The sequence below is a fragment of the Ambystoma mexicanum genome, chromosome 1q (genome assembly GCF_040938575.1).
Source record: "Ambystoma mexicanum isolate Mex_15411 chromosome 1q, UKY_AmexF1_1, whole genome shotgun sequence".
Taxonomy (NCBI): Eukaryota; Metazoa; Chordata; class Amphibia; order Caudata; family Ambystomatidae; genus Ambystoma; species Ambystoma mexicanum.
This window is the reverse complement of record NC_090922.1, coordinates 37,579,138-37,599,298: the sequence shown is the minus strand read 5'-3', so window position 1 is coordinate 37,599,298 and position 20,161 is coordinate 37,579,138. Positions and strand designations below refer to the sequence as shown.

At 46.2% G+C, this 20,161-nt stretch overlaps 1 protein-coding gene across 2 annotated transcripts in view; it reads left to right on the top strand.

Moving 5' to 3' along the window:
* The window catches only part of PHLPP2 (PH domain and leucine rich repeat protein phosphatase 2), a 1,504,106-nt gene that overhangs the window by 1,350,734 nt on the left and 133,211 nt on the right, over positions 1–20,161 (top strand). The window contains exons 17-18 of one of the 2 annotated variants that reach the window (XM_069635468.1): positions 3,785–3,837; positions 4,939–5,054. In XM_069635468.1, the coding sequence (XP_069491569.1) occupies positions 3,785–3,824 (40 nt within the window). In that variant the 3' untranslated portion in view covers positions 3,825–3,837; positions 4,939–5,054. Of the gene's footprint in view, positions 1–3,784; positions 3,838–4,938; positions 5,134–20,161 lie in introns of those variants that run through there. The other variant, XM_069635467.1, reaches the window with a different exon arrangement.

Genomic DNA, 20,161 nt, shown 5'->3' with positions numbered 1-20,161 from the left:
CCATTCCGGGACCTGAATGGAAGCAGGTGTGTGACTGCAAAGCCGCAAAGGAAGCCGGAAAGACGGCCACACACTCAAGTGTGGAAAGCGGTGAAAGCTTCACGCCACAGAAAACCGAACTGAAGATGCTGGAGAGATCCAGTGAGTCTACCCGAAGCCCGTGGGGACCCCGGGGCGTACCAGCAATAGCGCTGATGACAATTTGCATGTGATACTATTGTTAAAAGTCCAAGAAAATGATTTGAATACATAAAAGGCAAAGTACAATCCCTCATGAGCTATGGAGGCATGAAATGCAATTGTGGGGCAAAAGTTGAACAAACCTTAATGCAAACATACATACCAAGTCAAGAGAAACATATACGATATTGGTGATACAGAGAAACTGTGAATTTCATAAGACGTCCTGGCAAGGCAAAACACCAGGCATTTGAAACGCATAACATATCCTGACAAGGCAAGACCCCGGGTAATTGAAAGCATAAGAAGTCGTGGCAGGGGAGTATACCAGGCAAGTGAAAGCTTCAAGTGAAGTCCTGGCAAGAGAGTACACCAGGCAGTTGGAATTGCATAAAGAGTCCTGGCAGGGGAGTATACCAGGCAATTTGCAAAGATTCCAGGAATACGAAAGAAGGACCATGTTTTCTAAACCAAGGAGAAATTGATGTGAAAGAAAGACAGTGTTTTCTAAACCACAGAGAAGTTGGTGTGAAAGAACCAAGGGGAAATAGGTGTTAAAGAAAGACTGGTACAGCATTTGTTGTCTAAACAGTAACCTTGTGCATCAAGGAGAGCCACAAGGGAAATGTTAGTAAAAGAAACATTTGCCATCCTTCTTAAGAATCCAGGGGAAGGGGTCTACCCTCTGGATCCAAGGACTTTTACCTTGGACAACATTTTTGTTGGAGCAATTCCTGTTCTCAGTTGTGAACACTTTTTTTGCCAATATCAAGTTGAAGACATTTCCTTGCACATTTGAATTGTTTTGTTTTGTATTGTCAGGGTCAGGATAGGATGTTTTGAACACAAGGACGACTTTTCAGGTATTGACATCCTGAGATGGACAGATCCTTAGTTTTGGTTTTAGGTAGGGAATTCCTCTTTAGCATAGGGTCAGAGAGGTATTTTCCCAAACCATTTTCTTTAATAAATGTCTTTGAGTGAAATTATGACAATCTTGTGTACGGCTCTCATTTCTGACCCCACACAGAGCTTAATCATGGTTGACCCACCTTGGGTAGAGGCAATGGCTATAGTGTGACTATCCAATGCCAAGCAGATCAGACAGTGGGAGAGCGACCTGGGGGTCCTCCCTATTCCACCACTGGGTCCTTCACCCACTGGGTCTGGGTGGCACCATGCCCCCAACACGACTCTCCCACCTGTCCGCAGAGCCAGGCAGGGGACTTTGTCACAACTGCCATACTGAGTAAGTTTTGTGATACTCAAAGAAGAAAGTGCAGAACCATTTTAAATAAATGGACGAAGTAGGAAAGTTCTTAATGGTGACAAAGGCCCACATCCTGGGATTCCTGTTACAGTGGGATTGACTTTGTCTCTTGACATGCAAGATGAATCTTTTCTATTGGATTATTTCCTCCCACAGAATCCTCATCTATGATAATCCTATCCCCAGCAGTGCTGATCTCGTAAACCTATCCGTCACCAGGGAGGGCATCTTGGCTCTGCATCGGCTCCGTCCGATGTCTCCAAATGCCTTGCACCGGACGTGACATTGAGGCCAGTAAATATTGAGGTGCCCCATGAACCCAGTTCATGTTTTCTGTGCACTCTGTTCGCTGATGGGAACATGTTCACTTACTAAATTATCTATGACATGCTGACTCCTTCAAAGGCCTTGGGATTCCAGCCGTGTGCAAATTGCAGCCGACAGATGTCTGTTTTGGCTCCACACTGGATCTGTCTTTATTGGTTGGGCGAGTGTCACGACACCCGGGATTGCAGGTGGTGCCTATCCATGTACCCGAAGTCCCTCTGGGAAAGAGTAACAAAGCTCTTCTCCTTCATCCACAAGGTGAAGATTGTGGACCGCTGCCTCGTTTGAGGTCGCACAATGAGAAGCATTGTCCCAAAAAAACGTCTGCGCAAACAGGATGAAAAGGACAAGAAGCCGCACCGGAAGAGATCCCGCTCCCTGAGTGGTTCCTCTTGCTGTCACACTTCATCCTCTAAGAAGAGGAGCCACTGCTCCAGGGAGTCCCCGAAACAGCAGGTGCAAGTCCCTTTTCCCAGCCAGTCCTCCACTAAAGAGGAAAGGGTGGCATTTTGCCTGAAGATGATGCACATATTTGCTACGGCACTGACAGCTTCACAAGGACAATTTCAAGATGGTAACCCTAGCCCAAATACTGCAGGACCACAACCTACAGGATTCGTTGGTCTCACTGGACCTTCAGGATGCCTACTTCGTGTGTCTCCAATGAATTAGGTCGTGGAAGTACCTGAGTTTTGTGGTATGCCAACAGCATTGCCAGTTCAAAGTCCTGCAGTTTGGTCTTTCCTCCGCACTCAGGGTTTTCGTCAAGCTGCTAGCGGTGGTGGCGGCTTGCCTCAGGAGGGAGGGCATCCATGTTTTCCCTACCTGGATGACTGGCTCTTCTGAACTCACTCACGGAGCCTAGTGTTGGAGCATCTTCTCAGCACCTGCACTCTTTTGCACAGACTTGGCTTTTCCCTGAACTACAAAAAGCCTCAGATTTCGTGGTTCCTGCCTCTCCGACTCATCAAAGCAGTCTTGGACATTCCCCTGGGCAGGGCATTCCCGTCATGGTGAACATTTTTCGGATGGCTCATGTCCTTCAGTCCTGGAGTTCCGGCCTTGGCCTCCTTGCACCTTGTGCCTTCCTGCATCCTAGTGCTGTCAGAGGCGAGGCTTCACATGAGATTGCTTCAGTGGCTTTTCCTTGGTAGCAATTTCAGGGCCACATATCTGGCCTTTTACAGGTCTCGGACCAGGTGGCTCGGGATCTAGCGTGGTGGGCCATACGAGACAACTTGCTGAAGGGCGTGTTGTTTCGCCAACCTTGGCGCCAGGTGACGGTGGTCACAGATGCGTTTCCGACAGGCTGAGGCACTCACCTGTCTGATATGACAGTGAGCACATCAACTTGTTGGAGCTGAGGGTGATAAGACTTGGACTTGTCGCTTTCCTCCTCTCTGTGAAACACAAGTCTGTGAAGATCCTGAGCTTGTCTTTATAACCCTCAGCACCATTATACGCGAAAAGTTGTTTGTATAAATATATATATATGCAGGCTGATAAAAATATTAATATATATAACATCATATTCAGTAAACAGTTCATAAATAAATCATTCCATAGATGCTAAAATAGGAACCAATACCAAAGAGTAAAATCATCACTTATCAATGGGCAAAGAAGAAATAAATCTAAGTGACTTTCAACACGTTTTTTACTGCCTAAGCAACTGCTATATCTGGGGTCTGTAGTAAAAACATCAGAGCAGCCCGGCACTCTGAGACCTCTAGAGTGAAGCATTGGTATAATATTATAGCTTTATAGACCTGCAGTGAGGGCCGTCCTGGGCGTTATGGGCCCTGAAGACCGAGTTAATGGCCCGACCATAACGCCCGGTACGGCCCAAGCTGCAGGTCTTTAAAGCTATTAGAACACCCTCACTGTTTAATTAAAGTTGAATAAATGAGACATGTTCAATTGAAGTACAAAAAATTGCAAAATGATAAATAAATGTTGCAGACATTTTTTGTACTTCAATTAAACATGTTTCATTTTTTTTTATAGGGTGTTGGAAGGTGCTGGGATGGGAGCAGCATCATACTAAAGTGGAATCAGGTGTGAGTATGCCTGCCCCCTGCTCTAATTAAGTTTACTTTAGGTGTGCTTTTTTTCCCCCCACTACACAAATGTTAGGTACCAATTATTCAAAACAAACTTGTAGTTAATATACATCTGCAAGCTACATCTGCACATACATTACATTAATAGGCAATTCACGTACCTTTCTGTGCCCTTCGTCTCCATTGGCACTTCCATGCTCCACTGAACGTCCAGAAGTGCGCGCAACAGTTCATTTTATTTCACTGTCAAAAATAATTTTTTTCACACGTCCCCTGTATAACTGCAGTGCAGCTCATGTCAGCCCCTTTTTTATTTATGTGAAACGCTACGAAATGTGTTGGTATTGAAGTTAAACATTAATGGTGCCAGGGCACAGCCTTGGTGAACCTCTCTCGAAAGTTTAAATGGTGTAGTATATTCATGCTTCTGACCATATAGTACCACTGCTTCAGTGTCATTGTGTATTAGTTTGAGGATTAAAAGAAGATATGGTGGCAGGGCTACATTTTGAAGACCCTCCCACAACAGCGGTCTCTTCACCATGTAGAACGCTGAAGTAAGGCCCTTAAATGGCAGGATAGGTAGTTTCTTTTGTTTTTTAAACAATTAGAAACAAATTCAGAGCCTGCTCTTTTGCCCCAATGTATGCTCTGAAACCACCTTGCAAATCTGCCAATAATGTTTGCTTCAATCCAATTAAGAATGTTTTGATATAGCAATCTCACCTCTCACTAGTATGGTCCAAAAGAAAGATTGGGCGGTAAGATTTTGAGAGAGCCCAATCTACTTTAAAAAAAATGGGCATTGTTATAGATTTAGACCAACTCAGAGGTATTTTGACTGTTTCCAAAATAGCATTTAAAATAGTGACAAGAATAGGTGCCAATAGTTCTGTTTTTGTTTGAAAAAGTCCAAGGGTACTGCAACAAGTAGTTTATGAAGAACCCACTTCTCCTTTGCTGAAGAGCAAATTATTTTACATTTATATGATGCAATTTCTTCAACTTTTACTTTAAGGTACAGCACACAGATGCGTTTACCCTTTTCATGATTAGTTTTGTGATTCACCTTATGCTGCTTATTTGTTTATTTTGTAGGCTCTGTGTGTCATCCTTGGCAGTGAATGACTTTGTGGAAGGTGCTGGGGCAGTATATGGCATGTTTGATGGCGAAAGAAACGAGGAAGTTCCACGTCTCCTGCAATGCACTATGGTAGATGTACTCATTGAGGAGATCCAGCAGTCCACCTGCGACGAAACCTTCATGTGCAATACGTTCCTTGTGTCTCACAGGTAATGTGTCCTGTCAGTGCTGGTAACTCCTGATATGAGCCTTCTCAGTAGAACAAACAGCCAGGGACAAAGGGAGGAAGCCTAGCTTAAATATGAAGATTCCTACCATTGATTTTGAATACTTAATGTAAGATCTTACACCTAGCAGTCTTACTAGACACATTGAGGGGAATAACAACTGTAACGGTTTTGGCTAGAAAGCAATGCTTCAAATGACATTAAAGGTATGTGGTAGGGTGGAGTGGAAGAGCACTGGGGCCAAACAAAAAGTCATATATTTAACAGACCATAATTATTTTCCTAAACAAGCCACCTTAATGTTATGCTTAAGCTTTTAACTGCATGTCTTCCCTTGAAGGTTTTAATATATTCTGCTCCTTACTCTGGGTTCAAGCTCTACTAGTTGGTTAACTATTGGGATTAGCCTGCACCGCAGACCTCTGTATAAAAGTCATTCTCATGTTGTGGGCAGGTTCATATCCACAGTGTTGTCTTATTTTAAAGTAAAGGCTGGGCTCTCTGCATTTCGTGTCTCTCCACAGACTTGTCATGCCCTATATATGTGTCACCCAAATGATAATTCTTATTTTATCCTGAGGTAGGTCATGAAACTGCCTTGCAGAGGTTGCCTTCCCTTTTTTCTGGAAGCTTGTTTTGCCTCCCTCCTATTTTTCCCTTTTAGAAAATGTTTTCCCGTTGTGTTTTAATTTTTGATTTGGCATTGTCTACGTTTTCAGTTTATACCTCCCTTTAATGTGTGCCATTTACAAGAGGGCTTAAGCAATGCATTCGTTTTGGCAGAGACCTCTACTCTGCTGACCCAGACGACATCTGTGTAACCTACTTTGGAAATCGACATCAAGTAAGCATATTGATTTTATGCAACAAAATACTATTGAGATCCCATGAGAACTTGGCTACTCTCAGAAATGTCCCAATTCCACATCCATTGGTACACTTTGATGGTCACAAGCCACCTAGTGTAAGTAAGATGTTTCTGCACCAAATGTGTTATTGAGACGGAAAGTGACTTTTAATGATGATATGCCACCAAAGTTTTGGGACCCACACCGATCCAATTGGGACATTATAATCCCAGGCACCTGCATAAACAGGTAGCCAAACCAGGATTCCTGCCATACCTGATGATTTATGAGGCCAGGGCACAGGGAACAGGTTCTCTGAGTTACCTCTCCTTCAGCTATCTTCTATGCTCCTTTGAGCTAGTGTGCCCATCGGCCTAAGAAAACAAAAAAAGAAGAGGATGCACTCCAGAAAACACTTCTCAATTTCTTATTGGAAGCTGTGCCACTGTGCTCAGACTTTAGAATGCTTTGCTACATGGAGGACCTAGAAACATCTCTGAACGAGATATGTAGGGGTGTGGGGTTAATGCCTCAAAATATATTTGATCCCTGCTGAATGTGAAGCCTTCTGACTTCATGTGGTAGGAACATTTAGGTGATCCCTGATGCCAGTAGCACCTACGCCTCTGCTAAGTGCTCCTTGTGTGGAGAACAGTCATTCACGATCCCAATGTCACTAGGCCTAGTAGGACCGTTATTGTGATCTTTCTCCCTTGTCCCTCCCGACCCCCTTTTTTGTCTTCTGGCGCCTTGAAACACCATGTGTTGAATATGCGCCTTACAAATACACAATAAATAAATAAAACCCCACCATTGCATGGCTCTGGGCCATCTCACTTACAGGTGCCACACTCTCATTCTTCGGGCCAGTGCCATGGTTCTTGTCTCCGTGGCTGATGGCATGTTTGGTCGATGGGCTTTTGCTTACAATACCTGTGGTGCCACAAGCAGATCCACCTACGGTGCCACATAGAGATTCTGCTCTCCAGACAGTGACAACACCACTGGCTCTACACCATTAGCCACTAATATCCGATTCCTAGCCAGCTTTCCTTGGCCATGTTATAAAGTATCCTCAATGTGAATGACACATTTGTTTGCCATGGCCTACACGGTTGTGGGGACTGGAGGTGAGTGAATAGATGTATAATGCCCACTGCTGCAAAACTAACTTTCTCTAGGCTCCCGACATCTGGTGAAACAGGCCAACATCAACTTGTAATTTCTGCAATAGCCCATGAGTGAAGGTGGCCAAGCCTGTGGAAGAGAGGTAGAGTGGAAATGCTCCACGGTGAACCTGTCCTCTGTTGTCAGCGGAGGGGTGGGGGGCAGAGAAGTGACTATGATTCATCTTAAAGGGTACTGTGTCCAAACTGAAACCTCTGGCATCGTGAAGGGAACTCTTTTGGGCAAACAGGATTTTTTTCAGCTCTCTTTTGAAGGGATAGCGGCCCTGTAGGAATTGGAGGGAAAACTGCAAATAATGTTTCCTCCAATTCATAGTTTGTGCTTGGAATGAGTGCTTTGTCCATATCCCTAAAAATATACCTGTGGGAGCAACTAGGAGATGGGTAGTCTGCAAATGTAGAAAACGGGTGGGAACGTATCTACTAATGATGTTCACTGGATACAATTGAGCCTGACTGGGTATGGCTTTATGGACCAAGCAGCATGGTCTGAATTTGCTCCTGGCTTTGATCAAACAGCCAGTGAAAAGTGCCTAGGAGGTGCGGAACATGATCTCTTTTACTAGTGCCGAAGATGAGCTTAGCTGCAGTATTTTGTGCTGCTTGGTACGAGAGAAGAGCTGACTCGGGAGGCCTGCATAAGAGCCTATTATAGAAGTCAGTTGGTAAAGGCTGTCAAAATAACACCAGTCACATGTCTGGCTACCTTGTTGACCTGTAAGGTCAGTTATAGATGAGCATCTCACTAGACATCAAAGTTCTTTACCTTGGTTTTGCTGTTGAAAGCCGGGTTGAAGAAAGGTGCAGATGCTCAGATCTGGCATGTAGATGCTTCAGGGAGCCTGGGCATTTTCCAGCATTCGGTAGGGCTTCATTCATCACAGCAAAGGTACTGAGGGGGTCGAACAAGGCAAGTATACCTCTTTACAGAACAATAGCTCTTGGAAATATCTGTGTATGAGTAGCAGACCAGGGCGAAAAGAAAGACCTGGACCTGGTGGATTTGCCCAGAGATGTATAATATTGAACAAAATAGGAGATTACGGGGTTATGGAACCCCTAATCCTTTGGCATAGCAGCCCTACTACTGAGGAGCGTCCCTCTTCTAAGGAGGAGGATAACCAATGCAAGGTTTCAGGGCAAGCTATATTCATATTTGATAAGCAATTGATCAAGATCTGAAAGTCCACCATGTTGAACGCAATAGAGTTCCAGCAGGTGAAGAGTCTGAAATTGAGAGACCATGCAAGGATCCTGGCATAGGACATCTGGAAGGGGGACTATAGGATGTAAATGGGCTGGACATCAGAAGCACGAGTTGGAAACGTGATGTGCCCTGTATTTTTGGGGGGTGAATTTACCTCCTTCCAAACAGTGGTCAAGAGAGCTGTTAAGTACTTGGGGCTTCCTGCTCTTCTACCTGAGAATAGGGTCTATGCCTTGACCAATACTTTTTAACAGGAAATCCTCAGCTGATATTCTCTTCATGGTAATTGTAATTCTCCAGCATTGGATCTTTCATGGATTCACATGCTTAGAATATTCCCCGTCGTCAGACTGGGAACCCTCGGTACACATATATAGTCGTTTCCTATAGGAAAAAACTTCCGACACTTGTGTGTCCTATCCACATCTACGTCCTCTCTGGGGCCGTCCACGCATGCCCCGTAGGACGTAGTGGTATAAAAGCCCCGCCCCCGCGGGTCCCGTCAGATTTCAACCGTCTCCAAAGATAGTGGGATCTCCTCGCGTAGTCTCTACTTTCTAGGTTTATTGTTGAAATTACTCGTTTTGATCGAAAGGTTATTGGTCTTGCCAGGATGTCGGGCAAACCGCTCTTCCGCTCGTGCGCCACGTGCGGATTGAAAAAGGTTTACGAGGGGGACGGCCATCTAGATTGTATATATTGCCTCCACCCTCACCATTCGGCAGACCAGTGCGAAATATGTAAAGGTTTTTCCCAGAAAACCCTGAAAGATCGGAGTCGGCGACTGGTGTCGTGGTTAAATTACGGGGTGGGAGCATATCCTCAGTCGGAGGTTGGCTCCGTGCGCAGCGTGGCCTCGACGAAAACATCGGGGGTCCTGCGCCGTTCAGCCTCGTCGGAACCACCGGCAAAGAAAACTCGACCGGCGGAAAAGGATGTTCCACGAAGCCACTCTTCCAAAGACTCTTCAAAAGAATCTTCAAAAAAGTCATCATCGTCAAAAAAACATGGAAAGGAAAGGCCAAAATCCTCCTCGGGCGATCCTCATAGATCTGCCACGAGTAGAGAGTCGGAAAAGCGCAGGGAGAGCTCTGTGAAGGCGGGACCGCCTAAGCCACCTGCAGGCCCACCGTCGACGACGACGAACCAGTCAGTGGCCTCACTGCCGCTAACGCAGTTGGTTTCCCCCGTCCTCAACCCGCTGACGGCGACGATGTCCTCGTCGACCGAAGTTCAGGCCTGGAGACCAGAGGTTTTTGATCTGGTGTTGCCGGACTCGTTACTGCAGGAACAGGCAGTGTCGATTTCCTCGAAGGAAGACGACGGCTTCAGGATTGCGGGCCCGGAAGATCTTGGGCTCCGAGCCAAGTCACCATCAGGAGCAACCTGCTCTCAGGTGTTTACCCAGTTTTCAAGCTCACAATCGGCCCTGTCCATGGAGGTTCTGTCTCATTGCACTCGCTGCTGAAATCGTTAGATGAAAGGCTTCCACCAGTGAACCCGTCAACGCCTCCCGTCGACGAGCCAGGCCCGTCACATCGTCCAACCCAAACGACCAGAGTTCCGGTCACTCCAGTGGTCCACGAGGAGAATGAGCTGTCGGATTCTGTATCTGACCAAGGATCAGTATCGGACATCTCCCTGTCTCCATCTAGGGATCCATCCTGGGTGTCGGATGTTGAATTGGAAACACCAAAGAGCCCCACTCACCCGTCTCCACCAGATGATGTTGGCGCGTTTCATTCAATGATGGAAAAGGCATGCAAGGAATTTGGCCTGGTCCAGCAGGAGGAGAAAAAGGACTGTTTTCTGTTCGACCATATGGGTAAGAATAGGCGTTCAGTATTCTCAATACCCATTTTAGATCATGTCTGGAAAGAGGGTGTTCAAACCATGCGTCACCCGTTTTCTGAACCGGCCGTCAAAGGCCGCATTGAAGAGAAGTTTAAAGCGCCAGACTCTACCCCGAAATGTCTTTCGTCCCAACCTACACCTGACTCAGTGGTGTCGGCGGCAGCGACAAGGAAAGCGAGGGCCCAACACAAGTGCTCTACCCCTCCGGATAATGAGGCAAGGCGCCAAGATGTGTTTGGTAAGAAGGTACTATCCGTGGGTGCTACAACTGTGAAGGCAGCCAACTCTTTGGCTATTGTCGCCAGGTACGACAGGGAAATGTGGCACAGACTAGCCCCTGTACTGGACCACCTTCCGGAGGAACATAGAAAAGCGGCTATGTCTCTGGTACGAGAGGGCGAAGAAGCGTCGAATCATGCAATTAACATAGCAGTGGACCTGGCGGATTCGGGCTTTAAGCAAGTAAACAACGGGGTTGTTCTTAGACGCCAGGCTTGGCTTAAGTGCACCAACTTCAGGCCCGAGGTTCAGTATAAAGTATTGGACATGCCCTTCGAAGGTGACCTTCTTTTTGGTGAAAAGGTGGATGAGGCCCTGAAGGGCATGAAGGAGGACTCGAATACGGCTCGCTCGTTGGGTGCCCTTCAAAGTGGAAAAATGTTTCGATCTTTTCGTCCCTTTAAAGGGGCATCGGGCAATTCAAGATTCTCTGCATCCAGGGATAGATCTTTTGGCAGATCAGCATACCCATCCCAGGGATATAGACGCGCCTCTCAAAACACAAGCTGGCGCAGAAACTTCCAGTCATCCAAGAGACGACCGGCCTGTCCTTCGTCGACGAACAAACAAAAAGACCAGCAATGACGGGAAGCGCACCGTTCTGGGAGGAAGAGTGTCAAACTGCGTCAAAGAATGGGAAGACATCACAACAGATCAGTGGGTGTTGGACACAGTGAGGTACGGACATTCTCTACTATTCAAATGCAAACCTCCAAAATGTCCACCGGTATTCCTACCCCAACCACATCTGAACGTTTTGCTGCAGGAAGTAGCACTTATGTTACAAAAAGGTGCCATAGAATTGGTTCCTGCATCGCAGAAAGGCCAAGGGGTATACTCACGGTGTTTTGTGGTAAAAAAGCCAAACGGAAAGTGGCGTCCCATTCTCGACCTGCGCGACCTCAACAAGACCTTACAGAGCCAAAAATTCAAAATGCTCACGCTGCAGGAAGTAATCAGGTCCGTTCAAGTGGGAGATTTTTTGGCGTCTCTGGATCTACAGGACGCGTACTTCCACATACCTATGTGTCAAAAACACAGAAAGTTTCTGAGGTTCATGGTAGGTCGGACACACTACCAATTCGCAGTGCTTCCGTTTGGTCTCAAATCCCCCCCAAGAACGTTCACAAAATGTTTGGCACCCGTGGCAGCCTGGCTGAGAAAGAAAGGGCATCATGTATACCCGTACCTCGACGACTGGCTTGTGAGGGGATCCTCCTCGGCGTCGACCAACGACAGCGTACAGGCCACCTTACAGCTTCTGCAACGACTGGGGTTCGCAGTGAACTTCGGAAAGTCCTCTCTAAGGCCATCAAAGAACTTAAAGTTCTTGGGAGCTCAATTCGAAACCCAGTCGGGAATAGTGAAACCTTCCCTAGACAGAATGTCAAAAATCAATCGACTGACGAGTCAACTACATTTACATTGCACACTCTCAGTGAGAAAGTATGTGGCGATCCTAGGTTCCATGGCTTCCTGCATCCATCTAGTAGCCAACTGTCGATTATTCATGAGGCCACTTCAGGAATTCCTAGCGGACAGATAGAAGCAGGCCACGGGTCGGTGGTCAGACAGGATAACCATCGACGACGACGAAATCATCCGAGCCCTCCAATGGTGGAAAAGCGTTCACAACCTGGGCAGAGGGGTACCTCTAAAAGAACCAGAATTTCAGCGAACCATCATCACGGACGCATCCCTGACAGGCTGGGGAGCACACATGGACAACTACCAAACCCAGGGCAGATGGTCCCCGACCGAATCACTCCTACATATCAATGTACTGGAGCTGAGGGCAGTAAGATGGGCCTTGAAGTCATTCCTCCCACATATCAAGGGGTCGAGAGTAAGAGTGCTGACGGACAACACGACAGCCATGTTCTACTTGATAAAACAAGGCGGCACGAGATCCAGGACCCTGTCCGTGGAGGCTCAAAAGGTATGGCATTGGGCTTTGAAACACAACATATCTATAGTGGCACACCATCTTCCAGGAGTGAAGAACGTACAAGCGGATTCCCTAAGCAGAAGCATGGCCCAGATACACGAGTGGGAGATGGACACCATTCAGCTGCAGAAAATCTTCAAAAGATGGGGTCACCCCTCAGTGGATCTCTTCGCAACGAAAGAAAAAAAGAAATGCGAGCAGTTCACGAGCAGATGGCCTCAGAAAGGATCCCTAGGGGAAGCGTTCTCATTTCCATGGACAGACAAGTTCCTGTACGCCTTCCCTCCGTTTCCCCTTATACGGAGAACAGTACAGTGGATACGCAGATACAAATGCCGGGTCATTCTAGTGGCACCGTATTGGCCGAGACAACCTTGGTTTTCCGACCTGCTGCATCTGTCGTTGGAACAACCGATACCATTCCAGAAGGTTCCGAATCTCCTGTCCAGGGACAAGGGAACAGTGTGGCATCACAATCCGGACAGCCTCAACCTAACGGCCTGGCTCCTGACTTTTCGGAATTTGGCACTTTGAAAGTTTCGTCGGATTGCCGGAGAATTCTACAGGCGGCTAGGGCTCCTTCCACCAACAAGTCATACATCTGCAAGTGGCGAAGGTTCTGTATGTGGTGTCAAACGCAACACGAAATACGGCCTTTAGAAGTAACTCCAGAACAAGTTTTACCGTATCTTCTTCACCTGGCGGAGAGTGGGTTATCCTCGTCATCCATAAATGTGCACCTGGCGGCCATCTCAAGGTTCACGAGGAGGAGACAGTCCTCTCCGTTATTCAGCGACAGACTGGTGAAACATTTCATGAGGGGTCTTTTTCGAACCTTTCCCCCAACGAAGCGGTTCCCACCAACATGGAGTCTAAATGTGGTGTTGGCAGCTTTAATGAAGCCACCTTTCGAGCCAATGTCCTCTTCATCCATGCAGTTCCAATCATGGAAGCTGGCTTTCTTAATTGCCATTACATCAGCTAGAAGAGTATCGGAGCTACAGGCATTGGTCATAGACCCTCCATATATGAGATTCTTTAAGGACAAAGTGGTGCTATCAACTAATCCTACTTTTGTCCCGAAAGTTCCGACGGTCTATCACAAACACTCGACCATTGTCCTCCCTACTTTCTTTGCGACCCCGTCATCGACGGCGGAAAAGGCTCTTCATACTCTAGATGTGAAAAGGGCGTTGAAATTTTATCTGCAAAGAACACAAGAACTCAGAACTACCAGACAGCTGTTCATCGCATACGGTCCGTCGACGAGAGGAAAGGCAATTTCCAAGCAAGGACTGGCTCGATGGGTCTCGTCGGCGATTGCTTTTAGTGACTCCAAGCCCGGGAGACCCCTACAAGGGCATCTTAGAGCCCATTCCACAAGATCGACAGCCTCTTCCACGGCGCTGTGGGCAGGAATTCCTCTGATAGACATCTGCCAGGCGGCGGCATGGTCAATCCCACACACGTTCACACGCCATTACTACCTGGAAAGGCAGCATGCTGATGAAGTACAGATGGTAAGGGCAGTTCTGTGCCATCTGTTTCAATGAGGTAAGCCAAAAACGGTGAAGCTTTGTCTTTTGCCTTGTCTATACTGGTTCTTTAGTGTGTAGGTTTTGAGTAGAAATATATATATATATGTATGTATGATGAATATGTATATATCGGAAAATATGTTGCTGCTTATGTGCCTATATAATTAGGTTTTGGGGTGTTTTTGCGGTGTATGTTGCATTGCATTCTCACCTCCTTCTTTTAGGATACTGCTATACAATCTATTCTAAGCATGTGAATCCATGAAAGATCCAATGCTGGAGAAGGGAGTAGTTTCTTACCTGTAACTCCATTTCTCCAGCATTGGTATCTTTCATGGATTCACATGCGCCCACCAGCTTCCCCGGAATGCAATGTGCAAGATATATGTATAAGCAGGTTCTCCTTTCTACTTTGGAGGGGCCGAAATCTGACGGGACCTGCGGGGGCGGGGCTTTTATACCACTACGTCCTACGGGGCATGCGTGGACGGTCCCAGAGAGGACGTAGATGTGGATAGGACACACAAGTGTAGGACCTTTTTTCCTATAGGAAACGACTATATATGTGTACCGAGGGTTCCCAGTCTGACGATGGGGAATATTCTAAGCATGTGAATCCATGAAAGATACCAAGGCTGGAGAAATGGAGTTACAGGTAAGAAACTACTCCCTTTTAATTGGTTATTTATAACACGCATAATACCCAGAGTTTTCTAAGTGCAGAACTGAGGATCGAACCTGTGTTGCTCTGCCTCGTCTTGCCCTTGAGCTATCCTCCCGAGACTCTGGTGACCAGGGTTTTCACAGAACCAGTGTTAATATTATGTGGCAAGCCATTGTCCGTCCCAGCAGTTTAAAATTAATGGGTCCAAAAGCACAGGACAACTCTTGGACAACCAGGTCCTCTTTCCTTGCCCTCCTATTTCCTCTAATCAGGGTAAATGTTCAGTCCGTGGACCAGTATCAGCCCCAGGAAGGCTGTAAATATTTCTTCCCGATATGCCATACTGACAGAGCATAGCCCAATCCAATCAAGGTGGAGTTCGGGCGGGTATCTGCCTCAGAATTATTTTTTAATAATGGGTTAAAATTGTGTGTTTTAGAGCACACTCTTTGTTAGAATAATTGGGTAAAAAGCCAAGCAGAATGCAATTGGTTTTGTAGGGTAACTCATTAAAAAGTCCAAAAGATGTAAGTCCCCAACAGTGCACATGATGCCTTTGCCGTCAATATGTGCCAGTATAACACATTTTCACACTGGCTGTGCCCATACATTTACATGCTGACTCCACTATTATACCCCAATATTCACATATAAGAAGATACTCAAGTTTTCTTTGCAGATGATGCCAGTAATACTATAAGAAAACATGTCCATGTTTTCTCTGGCAATAGGGGGAAGGCATGCCATTTATTAATGGGCATCTGTAATACATGCCCAGTAAAAACTGCCATGCCCGCCCCCTAGGGCTCCAAGCGCCTTGCAGGCACACAACCCATTGTGCGCCTGTGAGGTGATGGGGGCCGAGACATTGCATTTTTTACCGGCCATCTATCACAGATGCCCATTAATAAATTGCATGCCTTCCCCCTTGGCCCTCCAGCACCTCACATGCGCAGATAATCAATGATGTGTGCATGCGAGGCACTGGAGGGCTTGGGGTCAGACATAACATTGCGTGTGAGGCGCTATGAACCCCAGCGGACTGGGCTGGTATTATTTAATGCTATACCTGCCCCTGGGCCACAGTGCCTCACATGCACACGATGAAAATTATTGTGTATATGCGAGGCGCAGAGGGGCAGAGGAATCAGGCATGGTATTTTTTACTGGACATCTTTCATAGATTCCCAGTAAAGAACATAATATGCCTGCCCTCTGGGTCCCCAGCTCCTCACACACGCACACTATCAATGTGATGTGTGTATGCCAGATGCTGGGGAGCCCATGGAGCAGGCATGGTACTTTTTACTAGACACCTATCATAGATGTCCATTAAAAAAATACCATCCCTGTTCCTTGGACCCCCCTGCGCTCATAGACGCACATCATCAACACGATTATGTATGTCTGCATGCAAGGCGCTGGGGGTGCCCAGGTGAAAAGGATGGTATTTTTTACTGGGCATCTATGATAGATGTCCAGTAAAAGATGACCATCGCTGTCCCCTAGGCCCCCACAGCGCCTCTGAAGGAGAGCTGATTGGCTGGCGGGGAGGGGGATTTTGCAACAAAGGCATTTTTAAAATGCCTTTGTTGTACAACTGACCCGCCCCCGAACTCAGAAAAAATCGGCTCCACGGACCAGCACAAACACACAAACACATACATTCATACAGCAAACACTTTATTATTCACACAAGCACCCATCATCATACACTCACTCATAATACAAGCATGCACGCATCCATACACATATTTAAATAATAAATAAATGAACATATACATGCCTTTTGCCCCGGTTCTCTAGATTCTTCCCCATCGATCCAGCTTGTACATGGTATGAACAGGTATCGGGAAGCAAGAGCTTCCTCGTTCCTGCATATGTGCACAGGAGCCTGAAACTGAGTGACGAAACACTCCACTCCAGCCTGCTGTGTGTGTGTGCGAGGAAGCGCAGGAGCACCCCCTCGCACATATAGACATGCAGCTCCCCAGCCAGCATTTCCAATGAGCTATGCAAGGCTGGGGAAGCAAAACACACCCAGCCTTGAATAGCTAAGTGAACATGTGCTGCTGGAGAACTGAACTGTCAAAGGGATACCATGTTTCCCTTTCACAGTTCAGTCAGCCCAGGAGCGCTCCCTCAGCTGGAAAAAGCAGCTGGGGGAGCGCTCAGTGTTTTACTGGGCTGGCGTGCTCCATAATGGGTGAGTGGGCCGGTGGGTTGACGCCCCCTTGCCCATTATGGATGAGACACCACTGGCATGGACTGTCCACCACCGCTGTCACTTCTGCAGTATTGACTCCAAAACCACGATAGTGGGAGTACTTGATCCATTTGATGTGGCTGGGTATCAGAATCTGACTTACAAAAAATACATTCTTTATATTGAACCAAATCAATTCCATCAATACACAGTGTTCATAGTTCACATCATTGGTAAAAACATAAACAGTGAATACAGCTTCAAGCATTGTATTTCTCAGTATAGCCAAGCGAAAAACAAATAGATAGGTTGTTGAGCTCACAAGTAGCTAACGATAGGTGTGAGGTCTGAGGTGGTGAAAACTTCATGAAAATTTTGGGTGGGCGGAAGCGTCTCTATTTGCTCACTAATGTGGTCGTTTTGGCCAATGTTGATCATAATTTGATCCTTGAAGAAAGATCACCTGAAACCGATGATTCTTCCGATTGTGTCCCATTTATAATGCTTCCTGATATTGGTTTGGCCTCTGATGAGTGACCTTAAACTGATGTTGCCTCTGCTATATTATCTTTTATGCTGGAAGATTCAACAACATTTTCCAGAGAGTTAGTCCTCTCCAAGAGATCAGGAAGAGATGGTACTTGAGGTACTTTCGACTGACTAAGAGGTGGTTGATTAGAGGCCCATTTTATAAATCAATTTGTTAAGAGTTCTTCTGAATGGAGAGATCCAAAATCCTCATGCTGGTTCAGGACCTCCAAGCGCTCACAGAGGAGAACAGATTGGTGTTCCCTCAACCTCCAGAATGCACCTTTTTTAACATTACAGTGTATCCAAACATTGGTGAGACCCAGGATTTCCGATGGAAGAGATGCATTACCAGAGTTCTTTGCTGGCTTTCGTTTTGAATTGTGTGCCTCGATTCCTCTTGAAGGTTCTTTCTGGTCATGGTTGCAGCTCACTGTTTGATGAAGGGTTCCATGTTCGCAAGTTAGGTCAACGTGATAAGCGCACATCCCAGACACCTTTGTTCAGTCTACATCACACAGGTTCAAAATTCAGCAGGACCAACTAATCCCATTATTTTTCTTTCTCGCAAGGTTGAGAAATTGAGTACCAGAAAGTTGAGTAATAACACCTAATATTACAACACAAAAAATCAGCAGTAATCAAACACATGTACTACATAAAAACATGATATTCTATTATTATTGCTTCTCTTATCGGTACGACTGGTTGTTGAAGGCAAGATCTTGTACCTCCTAACAGAATTCCTTCAAGACATGCGCCCTTTGACACTCCCTGGAATTCAAAATGGATTTTCATAAATTGTCTGTTATTACCTAGTGGCCTCTGGATTCCATTGGAAAAGGCCTAGATACGCAGCAGGGAATTGCATTTTCTACAGTAGAGAGTGTCACACATTGGTCAGTCCATCTCCATGTTAAAACCACATTGTTTAGTTCCAACGGTTAGTTTCATTAGACATTTCAACCCATTGCATCATCTGCTTTCTGAAAGCCTGATTTTGAATGAGATCACTTAAATGTTATTGGGGGCCAATAGTTGCAGTTCTTAGAGCTCAAAGCGCTATTTTTTAATTTGCTACCTGACAAGGCCTGTTATATATGCTTGAGTTTTCTCCTATCTTGGATTCTGAGTTTTGCCCTTGTTTTTTTCTTCTTTGCATCGTTTTAATGCTTTCAGTGCTTCTTGTCCGTCTCCTTTCATTATGTTTGCGCGCCCTGAGGCCCATGGGAATGTGGTGCAATGTTACAAGAACTTTTAATAAATAAATATGCATGATTTCTGTACGGATTCATCTGGATCTACTGCAGTGGACCGTGCATGCCAACTTTTTAATGGGGAGCCCTTTCCACAGCCCAGATGGATGGACAAGGTAATTAGATTGCCATTGGAAGTTTCATTCCTTCTTTTCAGAGGTAAATGCATCCCGATATTGACAGCACCACCAAAATCCACTTCCTCAATAACAATGTGGTGCACAGTTGATTTGCTTTGCAGAGAAGCCTTTCTGTTACTTAGAATCGCCCAGGCTTAGTGTTGGAAGGTAGCGTTACCTTTCTGCACCTAAGCGAGCAGGCTGTGTCTTGGCTTATTTGCTTAATCTAGTGTGGTTGAGCGGTTATAGGTCAAAGGATCGAAAAAAAAGGGTCGAATGACAAAAGGGTCGAGTCAATTCAAGCGAAATAAGGCTACCGGTCCAGAAGAAAACTGGGTAAACACAAATACATAATAGAACAGTATTACTTTGAACAAAAGAAATTCCCTAAGAGATGTGTATATATTCAATGAACATTATATTTAGTCAGTGGTAGGCAACGGTGTAACAGCATTTCTTGGTAATTCGGGTTTCGAAAGTATTAAGTCTTTCAGGCGAGCATTCTTTGGTCCTTGCCCTCAAAGGAAGGGTTAACTCCTACCTCACTTGAGGCCTCAGAAGTAAGAGGTTACCATAGGGTGCTCTGAAGGTATTGCCGGACCTCTGTTGACTCCTCTGCAGGCTGGTCTTCCATAGGAACTAGTGGTGGCGACAAATGTGCTTCTAGTTGGTTGTGCAGGGTACTGTTCTTAATTCTGCACTGTCCCTGAGTGTTAAACCTTGCTTTGGGACCTTTTGGGGTCCATTCCAGAGATAAGTGAAGCAGAGGGAATCTCACTGCCTGGTATCCTAGGAGGTTTAGGATGGTGGCTAGACAATGCTCTGGCGTTGACAATGTCAATGGTGAGCTGCTGTGTTTCTGGTGTGAGAAACCTACCCCCAAGTAGACCTCAGGAAACCCTTATTCAGGTGGCCAAGGGAGGGCTGGCGCTCTCAGATCCCAACCCTGGCAGTGGTTGAGCGAGGGAGGATCACCTGGGTAAGGGAACCCGAGGTTATGCTCGGGGAATGGCCCCAGGTGAGACACTGTATTTTACCGGGGAAGATGGAGAGGACGACGATAAACCTAGGGCCTTTGTAGGCTATAATACCTTTACCAACCTTCCTCCCGTTGAACCTACCAGCCCCTCTGTATGTAACAAGTCCCCTAGGATCCCATACCCCATTGTATTCAGAAACCATCGCTCTCAGAATCCTGTTTTCTTGTTCCATATCCAAATACTCCCAATCATTCTTCTTCCCATCCCTCTGATTATTTTGCACACTCCCAACCTGCTCAGATAAATAACCACAGTTCCCACAATCCCTTATGTTCTATTCTACATTCCAGTCATTCCCGTCCATTTCACAAACCTTCCCTAACCCGTCCAATAGGA